The 26555-nt window shown below is 39.5% G+C and overlaps 1 protein-coding gene across 1 annotated transcript in view; it reads left to right on the forward strand.

Annotated features, from left to right (window-relative positions):
• The window catches only part of l3mbtl3 (L3MBTL histone methyl-lysine binding protein 3), a 72976-nt gene extending 47676 nt beyond the window's left edge, over nt 1-25300 (forward strand). Inside the window, exons 16-22 of the mRNA XM_081378423.1 lie at nt 1688-1790; nt 2239-2382; nt 5293-5397; nt 7087-7178; nt 11882-12036; nt 12158-12220; nt 23829-25300. Of these exons, the coding sequence (XP_081234549.1) occupies nt 1688-1790; nt 2239-2382; nt 5293-5397; nt 7087-7178; nt 11882-12036; nt 12158-12220; nt 23829-23972 (806 nt within the window). The 3' untranslated portion in view covers nt 23973-25300. The remainder of the gene's footprint in view (nt 1-1687; nt 1791-2238; nt 2383-5292; nt 5398-7086; nt 7179-11881; nt 12037-12157; nt 12221-23828) is intronic.
• Nucleotides 25301-26555: the final 1255 nt, after the last annotated feature.

Consider the following 26555-nt stretch of genomic DNA (forward strand, 5'->3'; position numbering starts at 1 on the left):
TCGCTGTACAAAGTCAGTTGCGCTGGGTGCAAGATAGGGCCCCATGTCTGGCTACATGAATGTGATTCCGTAGGAAGTTTATCAGAATTTCCTCTGAACTGCCGGTACCGGCAAGGGCAACAGACGCGAACATGGGACACAAGTGGCAGTATTTCCCACCTTCCTCATCTGTATTAGCCCATTTAAAATATAGAGGGAGCACATCAATACCACCCTTGAACGGCCAGGACTGGAGGAAGGTGACGGCAAAGAGAGAGTGAGACGCCAGTGGCTCTATTCCCCACTCTCCGTTTCAGCCCAGCCTATTATATCTGAATACAGAGGGAACACGTCGCTCCGTACCCCCCGTAGCAGAAAGGGCAACGGATGAGGAAGCGAGATGCATTCACCCCTATAAAAATATCGGAGGATACTGATACCATCTTCATATTTTATATTGGAGAGGGCGACAGAAAAAGAGTGGGATGCGATAGGCGGCATTGCCCAGTCTCTTTCATCCAGCACTATAGCTGTGTGATACAAGGCACACCGATATCATCTCCATCTGCTGCTATGTAGGCATGAGACGAGTAAGGTGTTCATTTTCCATTCTACCTCTTCTTGTACAGCCCAGCCGCTGACAGAGGAGACTTACCCATGCTGCTACCTCCATTACACACAGAGCACGACAGATAATGAACGCCATCTGAAAAAAACACACTTATAGTGTCTCTATCATAAAAATGGAGAAGGCAACAGATTAGAAAAGTGGAGCACCATTTTATGTACCTCAACCACTACCTACCCCATAGGCGTCGATTTCGGTGGGGACGGTGGGGACGCGTACACACCAGATTTCGTCATGAGTCATTTTGTACCCACCACTTTTAACTTAGCGTCCATGAGAACCGTGGGGAGTCAACCCACAGCCGCTCTGCAAACGCTTAATGTCAGATAACGTCCATAATAATTGGACTTTGGGTTAGATTTTTTGACAGTTTTCAGTGGTTATTTGGGAATCATTGATCATTGATCGAGGCACAACCCACGTAAAGTTGATAATTCCGCGAATAACTGCAATTGCAGATTTCAAACAGAGATGGTGACAAAGAGGAAAAACTACGGACTGCAGCTTTAAAATATATATATATATATACACACATTAAATTGAATTCCTCTGATATTTTCTGATCTCAGGTTAAGGCCACTATTAATAGCCTACATACTCTTTTCTCTTTACTTTTGTTACTTTCCACTTTCACTTTTGTTTTGTCTACACACAAGCATCAATGTGCAATTAATCTACAACGGCAAACTCAACGAATCTGCTGTAAAACTCCTCATGTGTGCGATACTCGCATGACCTCTAGTTTGTCAAACACTCCTCCATGCTGTCTCTCCTTCACAAGCTCTTTCAGCGGCCATTAGGCTAACAGGAATTCATTTCAAGGACGTTTACACACTAGCAAATGATCTGTTTTCATTTTTAGTCGTCTAAACCATTTTGCAGCCACGGCACTTTATAAAAGTAGCCCAAACCAACGCAACCCGCAGCTCTGTAAGCTGTGTTTATCAAAAACAGTCCTGTAAAACTCGGCAGTGCTGTAAACTGTTGAATCTCACTGTATATATATCAACTGATTTTGTGGTTTCCAGAGTGAGGATGATGTGTATAATATGTGATGTGTTTCTGTGTGTGTCTTCATAGCTCCTCAGGACATGTTTGAGACATCTGAGCAGGGCGGCTGTCCCACGGCAGGCTGTAAGGGAGTGGGTCACATTAAAGGAGCCCGCTACTCTGGACACCACAGGTGTGTGTGTGTGTGTGTGTGTGTGTGTGTCCTGTCTTCAGCATCACTGCAGTCCAAAGCCTGTTTGCACATACAGTATATTCACACGTCACATGAAGTTTTGGTGTGAATTAAATGAGAGTAATTTTCTCAGAAAGGGCAAAAAATGTGGATGTCAAAACAACTGTCATTAGATAATCCACTGTTTTGATGCTGCATGTTGTTCTTTGCCTTGTGGCAAACTGATAGCCATCGTAATATCATGTGCCAGGTGTCTCAGAGCGCTCTGTCTGATTCTGGACTTGATTGAACAGTCATTTGAAAAGTCATTGTGCTCCTCCAGTAAACGTATCTTGCAATATTTGTACTGAAGAAAATACATTTTTGCAGCGTAGATAGAAAGCAGCTAATGAACTACAATGATAGCAAGTCATGTTTGTGAAGTGACCCACGCTTCCTGGTGTTTCAGTGCTGTGGGTTGCCCATATTCTGATATCAACCTTAATAAGGACTCGGTTCTGCCGGATCGCTTGAGCGGAGAGATGCCGGGAGCCGGAGTGGGTCGCCCGCGCAGAGCAGAACCCAGCGCAGAGACTCCAGCTGACGCTAATGAGTGAGTGTTCGTTTCTCAGAGGATCTGTTTAAATATTCACAAGGCCTCTATGATGGAGAACTGCTGAACTGAGCGGGAAATATCGATGATGAGCTCAATCTTGCATTAATAGTTAAGTGCATAAGTTTGCACCCCCTGCATGATGTTTATCGACATGACACGAGGAATCTTTACACGTTTTCCACACGACACAATAATAACACAATGGACACATATCATCCTGTTGAAAGGTTTCTGTCCTCTTGGTTCGTCTCGATGATGAATGACAGTGTGTGTGTTTTGTGATAGTTGTGTTGAGTAGCAAAAACAGGCCGTTTCATTCTCACTCAGTGGCATTTTGCGATGCATTAAAACTGAATGACTCCGGTTATAATTAATGAAGCTGTCTACACTTTCGAGCTGCGCCTTCAGCTGACAGACACACCGTTTGAATAACCTCTTATTATTACATCAAAGTCAGCTCATGATGTCTCTGGCCTATTCATTTGATCTTATATATGTTGCCAACCATGTCAGAGATGGAAACTCACATCTGGAATCCACATGTGGGCCGGGGTCGGTTTCACAAAGCTATTTTAGACGGGTCTATAGTGTTAGACAAGTCTAAAATCTGCTCGTAGACTAGTCTAATGCAAGTTAGACTGTTTCACAAAAATAAAGACTGACTTAATTTAGACCAAAAACATTAGACACCTCTTACCCCCAGGCTAACTGAGGTCTAAGACTCTGTTACCTTGGCAACCAGCAGTAACAATCAGTTACATTACAAACAGCCAAAAGAAGAGGGAAAATGGCTCAGAATTTACACATTTCATCTTGTTTCTACATTCTCCGCTAAATTTCCCAAGTAAAATGTCCTTGTAACTGTTAAACTCCTCCAACAAACACATATTCTCCGCTGGGGTAAACTGCACTGAGCAGTTGCTTACTCGATCCGCCATGTTTTTTGTTTTGAAAAGTGTCTTATTTTACCCAGAATGCATTGCAGTGCTTTGTGCAACGGTCTGATTTAGATGTCTATCTGAAGCAGGCCCGTCGCGACAAGGCAAGCAAACCAAGCAATTGCTTGGGGCCCCGAGCTGGCCTGGGGCCCCAAGACAACAACTGGTTAAGAATAAAATGCAACGACAAACTGTGTGAGCGCCCCTTTGATAGTCAATGCAGTAAAGTGCAATGACACTGTTATCGGGATCCCCCTCAAGGGGGCCCCTCTCAGTAGTCGCTGACAGCAGCCAGCCAACCACGTGATCTCTGCTGCCGCAAAATACAAAAAACTCCTCGGCAGTCATCATGAAGCGGAATTATGCTTCAGGAAGCCAGAAAAGAATGAAGAGAAAGTAAGATGAGGAAAGAAAAAACAAGATAGTGGTAAAGTAGGGGTGTAACGATACACGTATTGGTATTGAACCGTTCGGTACGAGGCTTTCGGTTCTGTGTTCGGTACGCATTTTCAAACCGAACGTTTTCGTTGGACCATTTGTCCTGCCGACCAAAATTTCGTTATTTCAAATGTAGGCGCGTTGCGCGAAGGCAAGCGCGCTCATAATGTAGAGACGCCGGCGCGACCACAACATTGCCCAACATCAAATGGCAAACGTAATGCAAGCGGAACGAAACTGCTCATTATTGTGTGGTTGACGGACTGTTGTTTATCAGTTTGGACCAGTGCAGCGCGAGCCGATCGTGATCATGCGACACTGTTACTACACAGCACTAATAAGAGATCCAGTAAAGAAAGCATTTAAATTCGCCACAGAAGTAACATCGCTGCGAGATCTAGTGAGAAACATTCACATAGTTTGGCAGGAATAGTAGGCTATAATGCCTTCAAGTAACATTACGTTGGTTTTATTTTGATATTATGAATACAATGCCCTCAAATGTTAATCTGAACTAAAATAAACATTTGTTTATAACTACTACAATATTAGGCTACATTTAATTTTTTCCAAGGAGCTGTTTTGTTTTATATGCTCCTAAGAAGAGTCAATTATAGCTCCAGAATTGCTCAAAGTAAAAAAATAATAATCATATTTTATGATGTTAGTTTTAATTTAAAAAAAAAAGAAGAAAAATAAATAAATCAAGGAAATTTCTCTGGCATTTCTTTCTTTTTGCTGTATCGAAAACGTACCAAACCGTAACACAAGTGTATCGTATTGAACCGAACCGTGAATTTTATTACACCCCTAGTGGTAAGTGATAAACTACACTGGATAAAATAGCTCCACTTGTCTTGTACAAATAGGCCTAGTGTAATTTTGCAGCAGTAGGCAGCCTACCGTAGGCTAGAAAAAAATATGTTTATGTTAGCTACCTGCCTGACGGCAAATGCTGCTTGTAACAAACAGTTAGTGCAACTTTTTTTTCGAACGGATGGAATATGGTTACATATTATAATATGTTTTTTATTGGGGGGGCCTCCATGTCCATTTTGCTTGGGGCCCCCAAAGTCCTTCAAACGGCCCTGATCTGAAGTCTGACTATCTACTATATCTAAGCCATAGTCAAAGTCTATCTTTGTTCACCACACCGGGTCTGGGCCGACACTATGCTGCTATCTGGGCTACCAAATAAAATTATGACATTTTTGGTGCAACATTCCAAGTGGGAAAAAATCAAATGGAAAATGCGACAAAGGAATTATGGCTACTTGAATTATAATCTGGAAATTGAATGTATTTATTTATTTAGTCAAAGGCATGCTCAGGAAAGAGTAACACTTGCTCATGCAAACACATTAGCATAAATTAGCATAGTCACACTTTTGATTTGCTTATCACGTCATGACAGGCCCTGAAAGCCACACCTGTGTTGTTTGAGATAAAACTGAGGACGTTGTCATGTCTGGCCTTCTGCACACCTTCAGTGATGTGTTCGTTTCTCACTGTCTCGCCTCCATTTCTCCAGCAAACCCGTCACCCCTGCCCCATCTCACCCGGAGAAGCCCAGCACGGCAACCGTCGCCATGGAAACGACTGTAAAGAAGCCTGTCGTCACAGAGACCAAGCGAAGGTTAGATTCAGTCACTCACTTGGTGAGAGAAAATCAAACTTTTACAGTGTTTCTCAGTGACAACAAAACACTATCATGACCGTTTTACAATTCAACTAATATACAACTAATGAGAATGAAGATTGCAGTAATGAGTTTAAAATGTCCGGGGGAATATAATGTGTAATAAATGCTCCTAACAAATGCTTAATTGTCTGTATGCAAACAGAAGATCCTCTGACACACACATGCAAGCGACACACAGCTGTCCCTGACGCCGTCTCACAGGCTGATTCACTGTTTACTGGGAGTAAAATGACGCTTCTCGGTTGCGCTGTTGACATAATGACCCGTTAGTCAACAGAGCTTTATTTTCCACACAGTCTGTTGCGATGACTTGGTCCGTACTATGGCTCTCTCCGTCATCTCGGAAGATACACTTGTTTATCCTGAGATTGCATTTCTCCTGTTCAGCTGTTCAGAAATAGCCTTGAGAATTTTCTGTTTACTGTACAGAAGGGATTTGCATAATGAGCTTTATATTACACATGAAATATATGCAAAATCATACCTCAGCTGGAAATATTTGTGCAGATTTTAGATCCTTGTATCTGAAACAGTAGCCGCGTTTCCATTACCCTTCAAAATGCGCAAATTGAAAATGCGAATTGAAAATACGCCCAATGGAAACACGTCAATTTCTCAAAAGTGTTTCCTGTTTAAATACGTATTATTATTCAGACATATAGTAATAGTTACTTAGTGTGTTAATAAATGCTTTATTAACATGTATTTCTACTGTAATTCAGGGTTAATTCAGGGAGTTATAAAGCATTTAGTAGAGGTCAGTTCACTATGTTTGTGAGCTCATCTAAAGTGAGGAATAGTTATGCCTTGTAAAGCATTTATAAAGGAGATTTAAAGACTCAGTTTCCCTCTAAACATCATTTATAAAGGAGATTTAAAGACTCAGTTTTCTTCTAAACAGAAAAAGGACACAAACACACACAGTGATACAGAACATAGAAATATTAACAGTCTTTAAATCTCCTTTATAAACGCTTTATAAAGCATAACTAGTCCTCACTTTAGATGAGCTCACAAACATAGTGAACTGACCACTACTAAATGCTTTATAACTCCCTGAATTAACCCTGAATTACAGTAGAAATACATGTTAATAAAGCATTTATTAGTAACTATAACTATATATGTCTGAATATATGTATTTAAACAGTTTATTAATCATTTACTTACACTTTCTAAGTGATCTTATGAACCACTGACAACTCCTAAATAACCGGTTTGTAAATAATGCAATACTTCATTTAGAAATTATAAATTATTAATAAAGTATGAAAATACAATTATTAAACACATTATAGATATGCTTATAAATCAAGAATAAAGCATTTATAGCTGTATTTCTAAACTGCTTATTAATGTCTATTAATGCTTTATAAATGATGAATTAACTGTTTAGTAATGCATAACTAATGATTAATAGTGTACAGTTATTATAAAGTGTTACCAAATGTTTTTATGTTCAAAGAACATTCAGAAATAATGTTTTCATAACTTATTGGGAATGCTAGAAAAGCGTTTGCTGGGGTGCTGTTCTGATGATGTCGTGATGATGTCATGATGTCATGATGAAGTGATGATGTCATGATGGTGTCATGATGATGTGGTGATGATGTTCTCCCTCAGGGTTGGTCGTCCCTGTAAAGTGCGTAAGGTGGAGGAGCCGCCGCAGGAAGAGGAAGTGGAGAGTGAGGTGTCATCAGTCACCGAATCCAAAGGTAGATCTACACCGACATCAATGTATCTTCATACTATATTTACACGCAAAAACTGTTTCTTTAGAGGTTAAATCAGGTGGAAGGGGCCATCTAGGGTAACGGTCACACACAGCAACAGAATCAGTGTCTGAAATGTGTGAAATCCAATGTTGATGATGTGATTCGTATTTGCCGAAGAGCTGAAATCATTTCTTCCTGTGATGACTCACTCCATCTCTCTTTCTGCCTTCCTGTTTCGTGCTGGGATTGTGTCTCCTTCCAGAAGAGCCGGTCTCTCCCTCTCCCTCTCCGAAGGTTTAGTGGCAGTCACTAATGAGGAAGAGGGTTGGTTTCAAACAGAGGTCCTTTGTTCCTCGGCTTAAAAGCTTTTTAACTCCGTCCGGTCGCACAGTGAGAGATGTGAGGGTGGACTTGGAAGCGTCGTGGGCGTTGCGAGGGATAATCTTCTGGGGCTCGAGACACATTTAATTGTAATGTAAGAAAAAATGATGAGGACGTTAATGAAGAAGTTTATTGCAGCTTAGCGGTGTTAAAGTACTTGAAGCACCTCGGGTCACAACATCCGAAACTCAAACCCCAAACGCTGCGGATACAATGAGTTTAGTTTCATCTTCTCCTCGATAAATCAAGCTCTTTTAGTCGGTGCGCTTATTCTACTGAGAGCAGATCATTTGGAGGCAGAAACATGAGTATTGCTGAGAGTTCACTGACAGGAATTAACATATGGCATCTTTAGATGTCTCTTGAACTTGATGTGAGCAGAAAAGCTACAAGTAAAGTGAGATGAAGAGAGGTGCAACGTGCGGCCCGATATACTTCAAGTGAAATCGAAGAACGAACAAAATCGGGTCAAAATCAAGTTCTTTTGGAGTTTGTTTTGGGAGTTCGCTAAAGCAACTTTCTGGAAAATTTCGCTCTGGCTGGTAAACACCTTCGACCTCCCATTGGTCTGTGGCGATGATGATGTAATAGGTGGGCGTGGCTCTGAGGCTCCGCCCTCTCTGAGGTGTAAATGTTCTGTTCAGACGCGAGTAAAAACATGAACACACTGGAGAACCGCTTTATAGTAGAAACTGAAGCTGTAATTCTAACTGAAAGCGACACTGACACTGTTTAATACAGTAAAACTGTAGCAGACATCTATAGTATAAAGTGCTGTAGAAATAAACATGACGTGACTGGAGCGCTGAATCACAGAGCTGGTGCGAACACTGATCAGATGCTTTCTGAACTGCTGTTTTCTCACCGCTGGGTTTGTATCGTGTGTTTATTTAGTTATTGAGAGGAAAGCGCTCAGCACATATTTACATAAACTAGCTCTCAGCAGCGCGGACGCCAGCGGGATGTTCGCTAACAGTACGTCACTGAAAAGGAAAACCTATTTTTACCCCAAAGCGAAGAATAAAAAAGCAAATAACTTTGCGGTGAGTATATCAGGGCTCATCCTGGATCATTTGCAGAGGTTCAGTTGAAGAGCAGTGATCCAGTCTAGAGATGACGAGAGCCATGACTCTCCCTGATGGTAAATAATGCAAACCTGCATGAGCGGCTGCCGGGGCCTGGGGGTGTTCGGCCGGGGATGTGGCTTTGACACGGTTCCTCTAGAGGATGAAGCCGGACTCAAAGCAGCAGAGAGCGGTTGTGATGGTGATTAATGGTGTCGTGAGCGGCTGACGGACACACAGAATGAGCACAGACGGTTTGGAGGCCTCAGGGATTGTTTGTATGGTTAGAGTGGGTTGTGAGGCAGTGGAGTTGCCCGAGTCTGCTTGAGTGTGGTGGGATAGTGCCAGTGAGGACAGATGTGTTGATGATGAATGTGATTGTGGACCAAAAACCTTTAGATTTGTGCACCTGGGCATATGCTTAAATCCGGTAAATCCAGCCAGAAGTTAAGTGGAACTGTGGGAGTTTCTGAGGAAATGGGTCAATCCCACTATGCAGTGCATTTCCCCATCACACATGCCATAATATATTGGATCAAATGTTAAATTGACAATTTTGGCAGATTTTCTTTTAGCACAGATTGAATCACAATTAAAAGAGCATGGGGTGAATTTAAAGGGATAGTTCACCCAAAAAACTGTCCTCATTTACTCACCCTCATGTGCTTTCACCACAGCAGGACTCAAAAGAAGATATTTATTCAGTCAATATTGTTTTAATTGATTGTTGAACTGCGGTAATACTGTTGTGAGACATGAGACTTTAATAAAAAAACACACTAAACTGTTTATAAAAGTCAGTAATATTATCGATTTAACTGCACTGATATTATCAAATGAGAGCAAATTTGAACTGCATTCAACTGAATAATAACACTAACTGTGCAACATCAACACTATTATTCAAATGAACTTAATCAACTGAATTGATGTGAATAATTACACTATTTTCTTCTGTAGAGCTGCTTTACAGCTCAATTAAATGCGTTGTTTTTTTATTGATGAACTTTGCAGCATTAACACTGTTATTTTCCAGTTAATTTCTGTGAAGCAGCTTTGAAACAATCTCTATTGTATAAAGCGCTATAGAAATAATTGTGGCTTTTGCACTGGCATCCCATAATGCATTCAGATTCTAATGCCTCAGTAATTATATGAAACAAACACACTGCAGAGACATAACCTGATATATGCACTCTCGTCGCCACTTCATTTGTCTTTTTGAGTTTCTAGTGCAAGTTCGTGTCATTTTTAACTTTTTCACTGGAGTACATTAGAGGATGATTGAGGAGAGTTTCATCCAGGTTTAATAGACTGTGAGAACAAACATACTCTATTGCCACTTAGATGTCTAGATGTACTCTGCCGCGTGGTTTTTATGAATTCCCTTGAGGAAGTGTTTTTATGACAGCTAATGACTTGGATAGAGCCATTATCAGAGACATTTATGTGTTTATATAACAGACATCAGATGGTTCCCACTGGCTATGTGCTCTGCTAATGAATGTCTGAAACTGAGCGTCCATAGACTCATAACTGTGCAGTGATTATCCAGTACTGACAGCACTCATTCACCTTAGTGTCATCACTAGAGCGCTACTCACACTGAAGTACGAGCGTGTTTTTTTCTTGAGTCTGAATATAAGGGTGCTTTCACACTTAGTCCGAAGCAGAGTTCGATTGCGATTGTGTTTTTGTGCCAGAGAAGCTGATGAATTTACATGGCTTTTGGCGCCGCAAGATGGCTACTTTATTCGTAAGGCGGTTCCGAACAAATGAAAAATAGCAACAGCCACAAGGTGAAGTCCACAAATGAGGAAAGCAATTTTGAACAAGATTTACTTTTTACTGTCAAATATCAACAAATATCTCTCAGATTTAAACAGTTTAATTAGTGTTACTTCAGCCAATCAGACCTGCCACTTTCTATGATGTCATCAATAATAATGAAACGGCAGTAATGCTGAGAAAAAGAGTCACTCTTGCTTGTCTGTCATGTGTAGTGTGGTATTAGACGCAGGATTCAGACATGGATACTTTTAACGCTTTCCCCGCCATTAACAGAATTTTCCAGCAATCCGTGTTTCCACTGTTATACGGTAGGGGACGCTATTACACATCTCTTGAAAGACAAAATACAAAATTATTCCTAAGTTTCCCCCTTTTGACTGGATGGTACTGAAACGTGTTGGTGTTCAGTTTCATCTAATTGCTTTGATAGCATGGGATTTCTTGGATTCGGAATATATTTCGATATGGTATTACTGTAGAAATGGTGCAAATTTCTCTTAGTCATGTTTGTGTTGTGTTAGGTTTTTAACTTAATGTAAACGTGTGCAATTTGGCCTGTAGGGTCATTGAGTTTTGGTGATGTTTGTGTCTAAGTGAGAAAAGAATTCATGTCAATTGAAAGATGTCGGCATTGAATGCATTTTGTGTCAAAGCAATGATAAATGATCCTCGGTTTACCTCACATAGGCTGATGCTGTGATCTCTGTGTGAAGAGAGTGGAAAAAGTGACCTAAGTATTGAGAAATGTGTCCTAGTGATTGTAAAAAAACAACTAATTAATATCTTTTACTGTACATTTAATTGTGGACTCTCATTTGTGCCTATTTGAGTCAAAGCTGTAATGATGTAACTATAGCAGAGCTGTGTGTCCGCTTGCCCTCATGAAAATGGATTATGGATTATGGATGGATATTGATTATCATTAAATGGATTTAACGCAGTCTTGTTCCTTTCTCAGGTTACCAAGGCTACAGTCGTAACTGAGATGTTTATTTCCGGGAACAAACATATCACAATATTCCTCATTATAATAATTAATGCACAGAATAAAGGGGCGGGGCCTGGTTGAGTTAGTTAGTAGTGTGTTAAACTGGCGGTTATGGTAATTAGGGGCGGGACATTTCCCAAACACACTCAAAGCTCTTGACCAATCACAACACACTGCTCCAGCTGACCAATCAGAGCACAGTGTGCTTTTCAGGAGGAGGGGCTTCATAGAGACAGGAAGTAAACAGAGCGTTACTGACAGACTGGGAAGAGAGGAGCCGCAACAATGGAGAATATGAGGAGAATAATCAACATTACAGCAGGAAAACCTGTTCTAGTAGAGCCTGAAACACCAGCAAGACTTTGAGAAAGGGCAGAATAGCTCTTTAATATCTCTCTCTCTCTCTCTCTCTCTCTCTCTCTCTCTCTCTCTCTCTCTCTCTCTCTCTCTCTCTCTCCTTCTCTCTCTCTCTCTCTTAGAGTTGACTCTGCAGCAGGCTTTGCACCAGTCTGTATTCATGCCATGTTCCAGCCCGTCTCCCAGCATGCCTCACTGCTGGGATCAGCACAGCAAGCTGCTTCCGACAGTGGCGGGCATCACGGCCGGGAAAGTGGCAGCGTGGAGCGTGGACGAGGTACACAGATCTCCAGATCACACCTGTTACGCTTTGAGTTAATGCTGTGTTATTTAAGGTCAGCTGATTTGAACCCAGCTGTTGTAAACTGCAGTGTTTAATCCTCATTGGTATTCTGTAGGTGATTGAGTTTATCCAAGGACTTCCAGGCTGCAAAGAACAAGTGCGCACCTTCAGAGAGGAGGTAAATTATTCCCTTTAATCACGAGCAGAGTTAGAATGACTGAATCCTCAGAGAAATGCTTAACTAGTCCTTCATCGTGAGGAGTAACTGGAGCGTTTAAGGAACAGAATCTCATGGTGCTTAAGGAAGAGGTGCATGATGGGATATGTGAGAAGATCTCATTGAAATCATTTTTAGCCATGTCAAGTCATCCCACGTCACTGCATCTCTCCTGTTAACCACTAACAAGAGTGTTAATCAGGCCGGAGGGCTAGAGCTTTAAATAACCCTGTTCTCTCTCTCTCTGCTCTTCCTCCTCTCTCTCTGTCTATCTGCTCTTCCTCCTCTCTCTCTCTCTGTCTATCTGCTCTTCCTCCTCTCTCTCTGTCTATCTGCTCTTCCTCCTCTCTCTCTCTCTGTCTATCTGCTCTTCCTCCTCTCTCTCTGTCTATCTGCTCTTCCTCCTCTCTCTCTCTCTGTCTATCTGCTCTTCCTCCTCTCTCTCTGTCTATCTGCTCTTCCTCCTCTCTCTCTGTCTATCTGCTCTTCCTCCTCTCTCTCTCTGTCTATCTGCTCTTCCTCCTCTCTCTCTGTCTATCTGCTCTTCCTCCTCTCTCTCTGTCTATCTGCTCTTCCTCCTCTCTCTCTGTCTATCTGCTCTTCCTCCTCTCTCTCTGTCTATCTGCTCTTCCTCCTCTCTCTCTGTCTGTCTATCTGCTCTTCCTCCTCTCTCTCTGTCTATCTGCTCTTCCTCCTCTCTCTCTGTCTATCTGCTCTTCCTCCTCTCTCTCTCTCTCTCTCTCTGTCTATCTGCTCTTCCTCCTCTCTCTCTGTCTATCTGCTCTTCCTCCTCTCTCTGTCTATCTGCTCTTCCTCCTGTCTCTCTCTGTCTATCTGCTCTTCCTCCTCTCTCTCTCTCTCTCTGTCTATCTGCTCTTCCTCCTCTCTCTCTGTCTATCTGCTCTTCCTCCTCTCTCTCTGTCTATCTGCTCTTCCTCCTCTCTCTCTCTCTCTGTCTATCTTCCTGCTCTCTCTCTCTCTCTCTGTCTATCTTCCTGCTCTTCCTCCTCTCTCTCTGTCTATCTGCTCTTCCTGCTCTCTCTCTCTCTCTCTGTCTATCTTCCTGCTCTTCCTCCTCTCTCTCTGTCTCTCTCTCTGCATGCTGGGAGTTTTGGGGGTGAGAGTGGCGTTGAGTGAGAACTGAACTGCAAAACTTTTTTCTTTTTTTTTCCTTTTTTTCTTTTTTTCCTTGTCTTTTTTTCTCTTTTTCTTTTCTTCCCCTCTTTTGCATGTTCTGACAGTTTTTTTTGTTGTTGATAGTAAGTGATTCATTTTTGAGCGCAACTAAGTTGCGCGATAGGATGGCGTCTCTAGAGACGCCATCTCTATCTTTGCAGCATGGTGTGCGGTGTGTACCTGATGATGGTGTTATGGTAGAGGACGTTCTCGGGGCAGTGGGAGATGAGGTAGGGTTTGAAAGTATTATTTATGCCTCCCGAATGAACAAAGCGGTTGTTGTATTTGTAAAAGAGAAAAACACTGCTTGTAGGTTGATTGAAAACGGTATTGTAATACGTGATAATCTTGTACAGGTTACTCCGCTTCATGCTCCTTCTAGTAAAATCATTATTTCAAATATTCCGCCCTTCATTTCTATTGAGGCGTTGGAACGCGAATTAGTGAGATTCGGTAAGTTTGCTAGTGAGTTCAGAACGATCTCTTTAGGTTGTAAACATCCGTCTTTAAAACATGTTCAGTCTTTTAGAAGACAAGTGTATATGTTTTTGGACTCTCCAGAAAATACTTTGGATGTTTCTTTCCGTGTAAAGCATGAAGGGAGATCTTACATGGTTTATGCAACTACTGGCAACTTGCGATGTTTTGATTGTGGTGACATAGGGCATAAGCGGATTGCGTGTCCACGCAAAGAGCATGGAGGAGCGAAACAAATAGTTTCAGAAGGGGAGGTTGATGCTGTGATCATCTCAGTTGACAATGAAATCGCAGGTCCTTCTGGGTTACAGGCAGATACTGGTACAGTAGCACGCGTCATCTCTGAGACAGTGTCTGTGGTGCCAATACAGTCAGCTGAGTGCAGCGCTAGTGACGTCACTCGTAGCGGGGATGCAGAGAACCCCATAGCTGGAGCTAGCGTTATTGTACCAGGTAACAGCGATGTTGAGCAAAGTAACTGTAATGGTGAGGAAGCTGATGAAATTAATTCGAGTGGGTTATTAACTTGTACAGGCAATGATAATATTGATGCCATGTCTGATGAGACAGATTCAATTGACATTGAGGGTTCACAGGGAGATCTTCAAAAGGAAATCTCCTTATATACCCTTGAGGAAATAAATAATTTCTTGGATGATACTTTTGGTAAACAGGTGAATGTTAAAGATTTTTTCCCAGACATTGAGAAGTTTGTTAGGTCTGTTACAGTTCTTCAAAAAGCAGTTGGTTTCGATATTTTGAGTGAAAAGAAGCGTTTTCGACTAAAAAAGCATCTTACAGCGATAAGAAAATGTAGGAAAGAAAAAAAAAAGTTCTTAAAATGATCAGAAATGCATCACATGGGTTTCCTTTCTTTCTTTATTTTTCTGTTGTGTCTGTCTTTCCTCCTCTTAAATGGAAGGGGCAACAGATACTTAGTCATGGGACAAATTTTAGTGCAGGTGTGGCGATTCTTTTTTCTCCAGAAACTAGAGTTAATATTTTAAGCTCTGAAGAAGTTATAAAAGGTCGTCTTGTCTTAGTGAAGGCTGAAATTGAAGGTTTTCTTTTTTGTTTCATAAATGTGTATGTACCGAATGTGGGACATGAGAGAATTGGTTTTTTTTAAGATTTTAAGTGGAATATTGAAACAGTGTCACAATAATGATAATGTGATAGTTGGGGGAGACTGGAATTGCACAGAAAATTTTACCATTGATCGAACTTCTGAGGAACCTCATATGCAATCTTCCTTTTACTTGTCTAAAATAGTAAAAGAAGCTGAATTATTAGACATGTGGAGGATTAAACATAATACTGCCAGACAATATACTTGGGTAAAAGTATCTGATGATAGAGTGAGTGCTGCCCGTCTGGACAGAATCTATATATCTAAATGTTCTAGTAATCGGGTTGTTGAGTGTTCAATTTTTCCAGTGGGGTTTTCAGATCATCATATGGTTTTAATGTCATTGGTGTTATCAAAGTCTTCAAGGAAATCTTCATATTGGCATTTTAATGGCAAATTATTACAAGATGTTAACTTCTGTAAATATTTTGAAGGTTTCTGGGAATGTTGGAAAAAACAAAACATACTTTTGAAAGTCTAAGACAATGGTGGGAAATTGGAAAAACACAAATACAAATGTTTTGTCAGCAATATACAGTTAATTCCACAAATATGATAAAGAAAGCTATTCAAACTCTTGAACGATCTATAGATTCAATAGAGAAAGATTTGATGGATAGACATGATCCTGGTCTGTCTCACTGTTTACAACAAAAAAAGAGTGAGTTGGGGTCCTTTTTGAATGAAAGGGTGAAAGGAGCCTTGGTGAGGTCTCGGTTTATTGCAGTAAATGAGATGGATGCCCCAAGTGCATATTTTTTTTAACTTGGAACGTTCAGTAGCACAGCACAAACAAATGGCTTGTCTCCGTCTGCCCGATGGAAGGGTCACCACTAATATCGCAGAAATGCGTCATCATGCAGTGGACTTTTATTCCTGTTTATATACTGCAGAACATTGTGACTTGGACTGTGCTGAACAGCTATTTCAAGGCCTTCCTAAATTGGACTCTGATTCTAAGACTGCCTTGGACTCTTTTTTAACGGTTGAGGAACTTTCATCTGCTGCCACACAGCTCAGCGCGGGGCGTTCCCCTGGTGTTGATGGGTTGACATCAGAGTTCTATAAACATTTTTGGGACCTTCTTGGTGTTGATCTCTATGAGGTTTTCTGTGAATGTTTTAAAGATGGTTTTTTTTAAAGATGGCCTGTCACATGTCGCCGTGCTGTTCTTTCTTTGCTTCCTAAAAAGGGAGATCTGTCCTTGTTAAAGAACTGGAGGCCTGTTGCCTTATTGACCACGGAATATAAGATCTTGTCAAAATGTCTTGCCAATAGGTTAAAGAAATACGTACACACTATAGTGCATAAAGATCAGACATATTGCATACCAAATAGGTCAATAATGGATAATTTGTTTTTAATAAGAGACATTTTAGACATTTGTAAAACATTTAATTTAGGAGTTGGATTAGTTGCCCTAGATCAGGAAAAAGCTTTTGATCGGGTAGATCACAGTTATTTATTCAACTTACTTAAAGTTTTTGGGGTTGGGGAAGGTTTTTTAAACTGGATACAACTCCTGTATGCTGGCGCTTCGTGTATGGTCAAAGTTGGGGGCGGTTTGAGTAAACCCATTTCTGTTCAAAGAGGAATACGACAAGGCTGTCCGTTGTCTGGTTTGTTGTACAGTATTGCTATTGAACCTCTACTTTTTAATTTAAGAAAGACTTTATGTGGGTTTTCAATACCAAATGTGATTCCGAATACAAATGTCTCTATAACTGCTTATGCTGATGATGTGACTGTGTTGATTAGCAGTGGGCAAGATATTACTGCTCTGTCTGAAGTCCTTCATTTATATGAGAAGGCTTCATCAGCAAAGCTAAATTGGGACAAGAGTGAGGCTTTTTGGGCAGGTCAAGATCCTCTACAATGTTTGCCATCACTGCCAGGAAAGCTTAATTGGGGCAAAGCAGGTTTAAAAATATTGGGAGTTCATTTTGGTTCAAATGATTTTCAGAGGTTTAATTGGGAGGGTGTAATGGAGAAAGTATGCACCCGATTGTCTCGCTGGACTTGGCTGCTACCCAAGCTATCCTACAGGGGGAGAGTCTTGATTGTCAATAACTTGGTTGCTTCCACATTGTGGCACAGATTGAATGTGTTACAACCACCGGCTGGACTAGTGCAAGAGGTACAAAGAAAGTTGGTTAACTTTTTCTGGTCTGGACAACATTGGGTACGTTCCTCTGTACTTTTTCTTCCGATACAAGAAGGAGGCCACAGTTTGGTGGATATCAGATCCAGGCTAATGACATTTCGTTTACAAGCTGCCCAGAGACTGTTATACAACAATGACAGTGCATGGTTTGACACCGCAGTGGCACTGTTGAGAAGAGCTGGTGGAATGGGACTTGATAAGCATTTGTTTCTGATGAAGCTAGAAGAGACTGAGCTTTTAGATCTGACTCCTTTCTATAAATCTGTTCTGGAAGCCTGGAAAGTTTTTGCACTTTCAAGACCACCTGAAGTATCTGCGGGGATGTGGCTGTTGGAGGAGCCATTGTTTCTTAACTCTTTCCTGCCTTCAAGACTTTTATCCTCAGCCTTTCTGCGTGCGCGTCTACTGTCTGCTGGGTGCACAAAGCTGGGGCATTTACTACACACCAGTCTGGAAACCTTGGGCAGGAGAGCTGGAGTTAAGTCAACAAGAGTATTACAAAAGCTCATCACAGAGGTGATTGGAGAGCTGGACTTTAACTATCGCTCTTTCCTGGACAATCCAGGTATAATAGATGAATGGAGAAGTGGATGTGAGTACTGTTTTCCCTCTCTGACTGTAAGTGCTGCGGTGGGGGACTGGCAAGAAGAGAGGAAAGGTCTACTGTCATTCAGAACTCCACAAATGGATGGTTTTGAGTCAGTGGGAAAGAAAGCCCTTTATGTCACCTGTGTAAAGGTGTCTAATTTACATTCTTTGGCTGGGGTTTTTTCGACGAAATGGACAGAGGTTTTTGGCACTGACTCTTCCCCTAAAGGTAGTTGGCGTATCCTGTACAAACGTCCGATTGACCAGCGGACTGGTGACCTCCAGTGGAGGATTGTACACGGATGTATAGCTACAAACAGACATGTGGTGCATCTTGATCCTAGTGTTAGTGCGGGTTGTCCTTTTTGTGTAGAGACTGAATCTGTCTTTCATTTGTTCATGCAATGTACAAGGTTGATGGATTTGTTTTCTTTGTTAACAGAGTGGGTTACATCTTTGGGTGAAACTTTTTCTTTTCAGTTGTTCATTTTTGGTCCAAAGTACACCGTTGAGCAAAAGAATGTTTTGGTTTTACTTAATTTCCTTTTTGGTAATGCAAAATTAGCCATCTGGAAAACTAGAAAAAATAAGATATTAGGACAAGGTGCAGTAAATCCAATTTTCATGTTTTTGGGCCTAGTGGGTTCTCGTCTCAGAGTGGAATATGCGTACTATAAATTGGTTGGGCGTTTAAAGCGGTTTATGGAAATTTGGGGGATAAATCATGTCTTGTGTACAGTTTATGAAGATGAATTGGTGTTGAAGTTTTAATGTTTATTTATTTATTTGTTGTGATGATGAGTGATTGTTATCATCATCATCATAATATTGTGTTGAACAAACATGTTTGTTTATAATTGTTGTTAAAATAAAAGTGTCTTAATTCTCTCTGTCTATCTTCCTGCTCTCTCTCTCTCTCTCTCTCTCTGTCTATCTTCCTGCTCTCTCTCTCTCTCTCTCTGTCTATCTTCCTCCTCTCTCTCTCTCTGTCTATCTGCTCTTCCTCCTCTCTCTCTGTCTATCTTCCTGCTCTCTCTCTCTCTATCTTCCTGCTCTCTCTCTCTCTATCTTCCTGCTCTCTCTCTCTCTCTCTATCTGCTCTTCCTCCTCTCTCTCTCTCTATCTGCTCTTCCTCCTCTCTCTCTCTGTCTATCTGCTCTTCCTCCTCTCTCTCTCTGTCTATCTGCTCTTCCTCCTCTCTCTCTGTCTATCTGCTCTTCCTCCTCTCTCTCTGTCTATCTGCTCTTCCTCCTCTCTCTCTGTCTATCTGCTCTTCCTCCTCTCTCTCTCTCTCTGTCTATCTGCTCTTCCTCCGCTCTCTCTCCTCCTGTTCTCTTCTGTGTCTTTACCTTTTGTTTTCTAATTTTATTTACTATGTGCCAATGGGAACTGCATGAATGAGTGCTGACAGACATTGGGGTCCAAAAGTCTCAGATCACTGGTGAAAATTATTGTATTTTTTTTTTTCTCTTTTATATTATAAAAGATTATTGTGTTCCACTAATTTTGACAGGTCAAGTGTTTCTGCAAGATTGCTAATATATATTAGAACAGCAGTGCTTCTCTTTTTTTTTTTTAAGAAAGACTAGGTAAGTAACTATTGCATCTAAAATGGAAGTTACTCAACATAAATCACTTCTTGTTTATTGAACTGTTGGATTAAATCAGTGTCACACTCTTAATATCCCGCAGCCAATCCATCCATGCACACAACTGTCATGCTCAATCAATCACTGTAAATCATGCGATTGATTGTCTAAATTCACTTGTAGCATTTAAAGTGATTGATTTTAGTTTTTAGTGGTTTAATTTTAATTTATTTAGACAAATTGATTGTTTCAGTATTGTACATTAATCCGTTATCATCAGCCATAATATGAAAATAATTATCGACTTATAGTATCGGCTGGAATTTTAATATTGGTGCATTCTTAGTTCTAAATGATCTGATCTAAATATGAAGAGAAAATAATCAACTGAGATGAAGCACCTTTCATTTGTGCAGTATAGGATCATACATATCCACATCAACACATTATTATTTTATATATAGCACATTTTCTATTAAATTGAAAAATAACTACATGGTGATGAATAATCACCTATGAAAGCTTGTTTCCGCCACAGAATAAAACATTTTAAAAGATAATTGCGACTTTTTATCTCCCAATTGCGAGTTTACATCTCCCAATTCTGACTTTATTTCTCAGAATTGTGAGATATAAAGTCAGAATTGAGTGATATAAAGTCAGAATTGAGTGATATAAAGTCAGAATTGCATGATATAAAGTCAGAATTGAGTGATATAAAGTCAGAATTGAGTGATATAAAGTCAGAATTGCGAGATATAAAGTCAGAATTGCATGATATAAAGTCAGAATTGAGTGATATAAAGTCAGAATTGAGTGTTATAAAGTCAGAATTGAGTGATATAAAGTCAGAATTGAGTGTTATAAAGTCAGAATTGAGTGATATAAAGTCAGAATTGAGTGTTATAAAGTCAGAATTGAGTGTTATAAAGTCAGAATTGAGTGATATAAAGTCAGAATTGCGTGTTATAAAGTCAGAATTGCATGATATAAAGTCAGAATTGAGTGATATAAAGTCAGAATTGAGTGAAATAAAGTCAGAATTGAGTGAAATAAAGTCAGAATTGCAAGATATAAAGTCAGAATTGTGAGATATAAAGTCAGAATTGCGTGTTATAAAGTCAGAATTGCGAGATATAAAGTCAGAATTGAGTGATATAAAGTCAGAATTGCAAGATATAAAGTCAGAATTGCAAGATATAAAGTCAGAATTGCGAGATATAAAGTCAGAATTGCGTGAAATAAAGTCAGAATTGCAAGATATAAAGTCAGAATTGCGAGATATAAAGTCAGAATTGCGTGAAATAAAGTCAGAATTGCAAGATATAAAGTCAGAATTGCGAGATATAAAGTCAGAATTGCTAGATATAAAGTCAGAATTGAGTGATATAAAGTCAGAATTGCGAGATATAAAGTCAGAATTGCGTGTTATAAAGTCAGAATTGCAAGATATAAAGTCAGAATTGCGAGATATAAAGTCAGAATTGCGTGAAATAAAGTCAGAATTGCAAGATATAAAGTCAGAATTGCGAGATATAAAGTCAGAATTGCGAGATATAAAGCCAGAATTGCGTGTTATAAAGTCAGAATTGCGAGATATAAAGTCAGAATTGCGTGTTATAAAGTCAGAATTGCAAGATATAAAGTCAGAATTGCGAGATATAAAGTCAGAATTGCGTGAAATAAAGTCAGAATTGCAAGATATAAAGTCAGAATTGCGAGATATAAAGTCAGAATTGCGAGATATAAAGTCAGAATTGAGTGATATAAAGTCAGAATTGAGTGATATAAAGTCAGAATTGCGAGATATAAAGTCAGAATTGCATGATATAAAGTCAGAATTGAGTGATATAAAGTCAGAATTGAGTGTTATAAAGTCAGAATTGAGTGATATAAAGTCAGAATTGAGTGTTATAAAGTCAGAATTGAGTGTTATAAAGTCAGAATTGAGTGATATAAAGTCAGAATTGCGTGTTATAAAGTCAGAATTGCATGATATAAAGTCAGAATTGAGTGATATAAAGTCAGAATTGAGTGAAATAAAGTCAGAATTGAGTGAAATAAAGTCAGAATTGCAAGATATAAAGTCAGAATTGTGAGATATAAAGTCAGAATTGCGTGTTATAAAGTCAGAATTGCGAGATATAAAGTCAGAATTGAGTGATATAAAGTCAGAATTGCAAGATATAAAGTCAGAATTGCGAGATATAAAGTCAGAATTGCGTGAAATAAAGTCAGAATTGCAAGATATAAAGTCAGAATTGCGAGATATAAAGTCAGAATTGCTAGATATAAAGTCAGAATTGAGTGATATAAAGTCAGAATTGCGAGATATAAAGTCAGAATTGCGTGTTATAAAGTCAGAATTGCAAGATATAAAGTCAGAATTGCGAGATATAAAGTCAGAATTGCGTGAAATAAAGTCAGAATTGCAAGATATAAAGTCAGAATTGCGAGATATAAAGTCAGAATTGCGAGATATAAAGCCAGAATTGCGTGTTATAAAGTCAGAATTGCGAGATATAAAGTCAGAATTGCGTGTTATAAAGTCAGAATTGCAAGATATAAAGTCAGAATTGCGAGATATAAAGTCAGAATTGCGTGAAATAAAGTCAGAATTGCAAGATATAAAGTCAGAATTGCGAGATATAAAGTCAGAATTGCGAGATATAAAGTCAGAATTGCGTTAAATAAAGTCAGAATTGCGAGATATAAAGTCAGAATTGCATTAAATAAAGTCAGAATTGCGTGTTATAGAGTCAGAATTGCAAGATATAAAGTCAGAATTGCGAGATATAAAGTCAGAATTGAGTGATATAAAGTCACAATTGCAAGATATAAAGTCAGAATTGCGAGATATAAAGTCAGAATTGCGAGATATAAAGTCAGAATTGCGAGATATAAAGTCAGAATTGAGTGAAATAAAGTCAGAATTGCAAGATATAAAGTCAGAATTGCAAGATATAAAGTCAGAATTGCGAGATATAAAGTCAGAATTGCTAGATATAAAGTCAGAATTGAGTGATATAAAGTCAGAATTGCGAGATATAAAGTCAGAATTGCGAGATATAAAGTCAGAATTGCGTGTTATAAAGTCAGAATTGCGAGATATAAAGTCAGAATTGCGTGAAATAAAGTCAGAATTGCAAGATATAAAGTCAGAATTGCGAGATATAAAGTCAGAATTGCGAGATATAAAGTCAGAATTGCGAGATATAAAGTCAGAATTGCGTGTTATAAAGTCAGAATTGCGAGATATAAAGTCAGAATTGCGTGTTATAAAGTCAGAATTGCGTGAAATAAAGTCAGAATTGCAAGATATAAAGTCAGAATTGCGAGATATAAAGTCAGAATTGCGAGATATAAAGTCAGAATTGCGTTAAATAAAGTCAGAATTGCGAGATATAAAGTCAGAATTGCGTTAAATAAAGTCAGAATTGCGTGTTATAGAGTCAGAATTGCAAGATATAAAGTCAGAATTGCGTGTTATAAAGTCAGAATTGCGAGATATAAAGTCAGAATTGAGTGATATAAAGTCAGAATTGCGAGATATAAAGTCAGAATTGCGTGTTATAAAGTCAGAATTGCAAGATATAAAGTCAGAATTGTGAAATATAAAGTCAGAATTGTGAAATATAAAGTCAGAATTGCAAGATATAAAGTCAGAATTGTGAGATATAAAGTCAGAATTGCGTGAAATAAAGTCAGAATTGCAAGATATAAAGTCAGAATTGCGAGATATAAAGTCAGAATTGCGTGATATAAAGTCAGAATTGCATCTTATAAAGTCAGAATTCTGACTTTTTTCTCGCAATTGCGACTTTATATCACGCAATTCTGACTTTATAACATAATTCTGACATCTTTTCTCAGAATTGTGAGATATAAAGTCCAATTCTAAGGAAAAAAAAGAGACTTTTTTTTTTTAACCTCAGAATGGTTTATATCTCACAATTCTGACTTTATAACACGCAATTGCGACTTTATATCATGCAATTCTGACTTTATTATCTCCCAATTGCGTACTATAAAGTCAGAATTGTGTGATATAAAGTCGCAATTGCGAGAAAAATTTCAGAATTCTGACTTTATAAGATGCAATTGCGACTATTTCACGCAATTCTGACTTTATATCTCGCAGTTCTGAGAAATAAAGTCAGAATTGCGAGATGTAAACTCGCAATTGTGAGATAAAAAGTCCAAATTATCTTTTAAAATGTTTTATTCTGTGGCGGAAACAAGCTTCCATAATCACCAAATGTCTCACGATGCCAAATGTCTCTGTTTGTAAACAGACGTGAGATCAGCAGTCAGTAGTTTATGACACGAACCTTCATCTTCAGCACTGACAGCTGTGTGTGTGTGTGTGTGTGTGTGTGTGTGTGTGTGTGTGTGTGTGTGTGTGTGTGTGTGTGTATCAGCTGATTTATTGTTGTTTGGTTTCAGCAAATTGACGGAGAGGCCTTCCTGTTGCTGACTCAGGTGGACCTGGTGAAGATCCTCAGCATTAAACTAGGACCTGCGCTGAAGATTTACAACTCCATCCTGATGTTTAAAACCACTGAGAACTCGGCCTGCAACGAACTCTGACCCGCCCGGACCGCAGAGCCGAGAGCGTCCATTACCGCTTCAGTCAAAGGGCTCGTCGTGAAGATTCATACAGTATATACATGACACTATTGCACATGCTGAACAAGATTTAGATCACGCCAGAATGAGCAGGTTGAGCACATTTAATGACATTCATAATTCATTTAGACAGACACTTCTCTGCACCATCCTTTATAAACGTGTATATGTATGCAGTTATTAAGTCACATGATGGTTTCATGTCGTGCCCTCTCATTACGAGGTGGGTGAGAATGTATATTTCGTTCGCTGAGGGGTTATCGGAGCGCCTTTCTGAACTCAGGTGCTAGACGAATGCAGGTACATGCACTGAAGAGCCTGTTTCCAGGTAGAGTTTCTCTTACAACTCATTCTTCTCTTCTTTAATTCATAGCTGTTGATCATTTAAGTGTTTGCAGAGGGATATCTGTGTCCTTTGCACGTCATCATTTATCCTGAAAATGCTTCCATTCAAGTCAGTCTCTGTCATGTTCAGATGAACTTTAGAGAGCTAGTCAAATTTAACTCAAAAGAGCAAGTGTGAGGTTAGAAAATAAGACTTTTTGCGAAATCCCTCATCACACCAGTTCTGCGTGAAGGATTGGTGTGTTTGAATATCAGTGCAACAGATAAACACTGGTCCTCTTTGATTTTCATGCTTCAAGTGTGCTGTGATGTCATATTAATGCATCATAAACCGTCCTTCTCTTCTTCATCATGACTGCGGTCATTAGTCATGGATTGCGGTGTGTAAAGTTTAAAGGCCAATGTATTTTTCCATGTTCTCTCTTTTTTTGTTTCGATACGGTGGATGTATAAATGGAGAATGAAGGGTTAAAGCTACACTCGAGGCACAAATAAACATTGTGAGAGCCATATTTGGTATTTTGTTATAGAATGTGCACAGTATAAGAAAAAAAGTGTAATTTTCCTTTAATATACAGACATGAGTATTAATTTTGCTTCTGTTGCTGAGGCATGCAGCATTAAATACAGGAAACTTCACATTTATTCACGTTTAATATTTTGACTATTTAAAATGAAGTGATGGAATGTGGACACGTTTGTTAACAAATCCTAAACAATTGTATAGTGTTGAAATGCTGGTTTTACTCAGCTGTATGATTTTTCATATATTCAAAACTCATTTATCATGTAAATTTTTTTGTCACGGGAGCTTGTGATGTTTGGGGATTTAAGATGAAGTATAAAAACGTGTAAATAAGGAATGGTTTAGTGTGGATGTGCAGCACTGTAGTGTGGACTACTAAACTTCACTGTAATTCATTTGCAAATAAACTTGATGATCCAAACGTCTGTGTCAACACAATGGTCTTTTATAATGTTTGCATAATTTAGATTAAAATGTGGTGTCTATTTTGCTGCTGGTTTTCAGGATTTGATTTCATTAGTATACTATACTGCAGTATTCCTCAACCACTGATTGATTGATTGATTGATTGATTGATTGATTGATTGATTGATTGATTGATTGATTGATTGACGTCTTGCTGAATAAAACATGGAACATGATCCATACACATCATGGGCCCTATTTTAGCGATCTGAAACGCAAGTATCAAGCGCGAAACGCAAGTAACTTTGTGGGCGGATCTCGGAAATCTAAAATGTGTTGGTCTGAAGTCGCTTCATTACTCATAGGTGTGGTTTGGGCGTAACGTGAAATAAACCAATCAGAGCGTCATCTCACATTCCCTTTAAGAGCAGGCGTGCTTGTTCCATGGCGGATTGCTATTATAACGGCGGATTTGCCAGGAGCGGTTCACAGCCGAGGAGACCGACGTTCTCGTCAGGGCCGTAAAACACAGAGAAGTGACATTGGGGATGGAGAAACACACCCAAATCAGCTTCGGTTAAACAGGCTTATGATAATTTGGGTAAATGTGTAAGCTAGATTTATGCCTATTTTTCCACATCTTCATGGACACACCAATGATTTCCCTCGTGTGGTAATATTTTTCCTTGTAATAATGTATGGTTTTCTAAAAATGAAAACTGCTGCTTCTGTGTAGATGAGAGAAGCAAAGTGCTCATGCTACATTGATTATGGCCAAGCATGCGCCCTTAAAATAGCCTCTGAATAACATGCGCAACGCACCACTGACTTTAGACTCGTTTTTTCCTGGTCAGTGGCGGAATTGTTTTCTGAAACTGCAAAATAGCACCAGGGAACGTTTGTGCTGGAACACGCCTCCTCTTTGCGCTGAACCGCCCCCGGGAGCGCAAGTTCATTCCCTAATTTACAGACGTGCGTCTGTGGAGGGAAAAGTCCGCTGTGCGTCGGGTGCAAAATAGGAATGACACATGCGTCATGTACAAAGTCAATTGCGCTGGGTGCAAGTCAAGATAGGGCCCAATGTGATTAATGACTCTTGAAATGATCTCCAAAAAAATTGGTACTGGTAGAATAGATAACCCTCTTTAATAAAACCCTGAGAGAACATGCATTGTGATCTCTCTGAACTCGATCTAAACCAGGTTAGATTTGTTTGTTTTCTTGAGCATTAAACATACTCTGAAACTCAGAGTTTGTTCATCCAGCTT

The sequence above is a fragment of the Scardinius erythrophthalmus genome (assembly GCF_964197995.2).
Source record: "Scardinius erythrophthalmus genome assembly, chromosome: 11".
NCBI classification, from domain to species: domain Eukaryota; kingdom Metazoa; phylum Chordata; class Actinopteri; order Cypriniformes; family Leuciscidae; genus Scardinius; species Scardinius erythrophthalmus.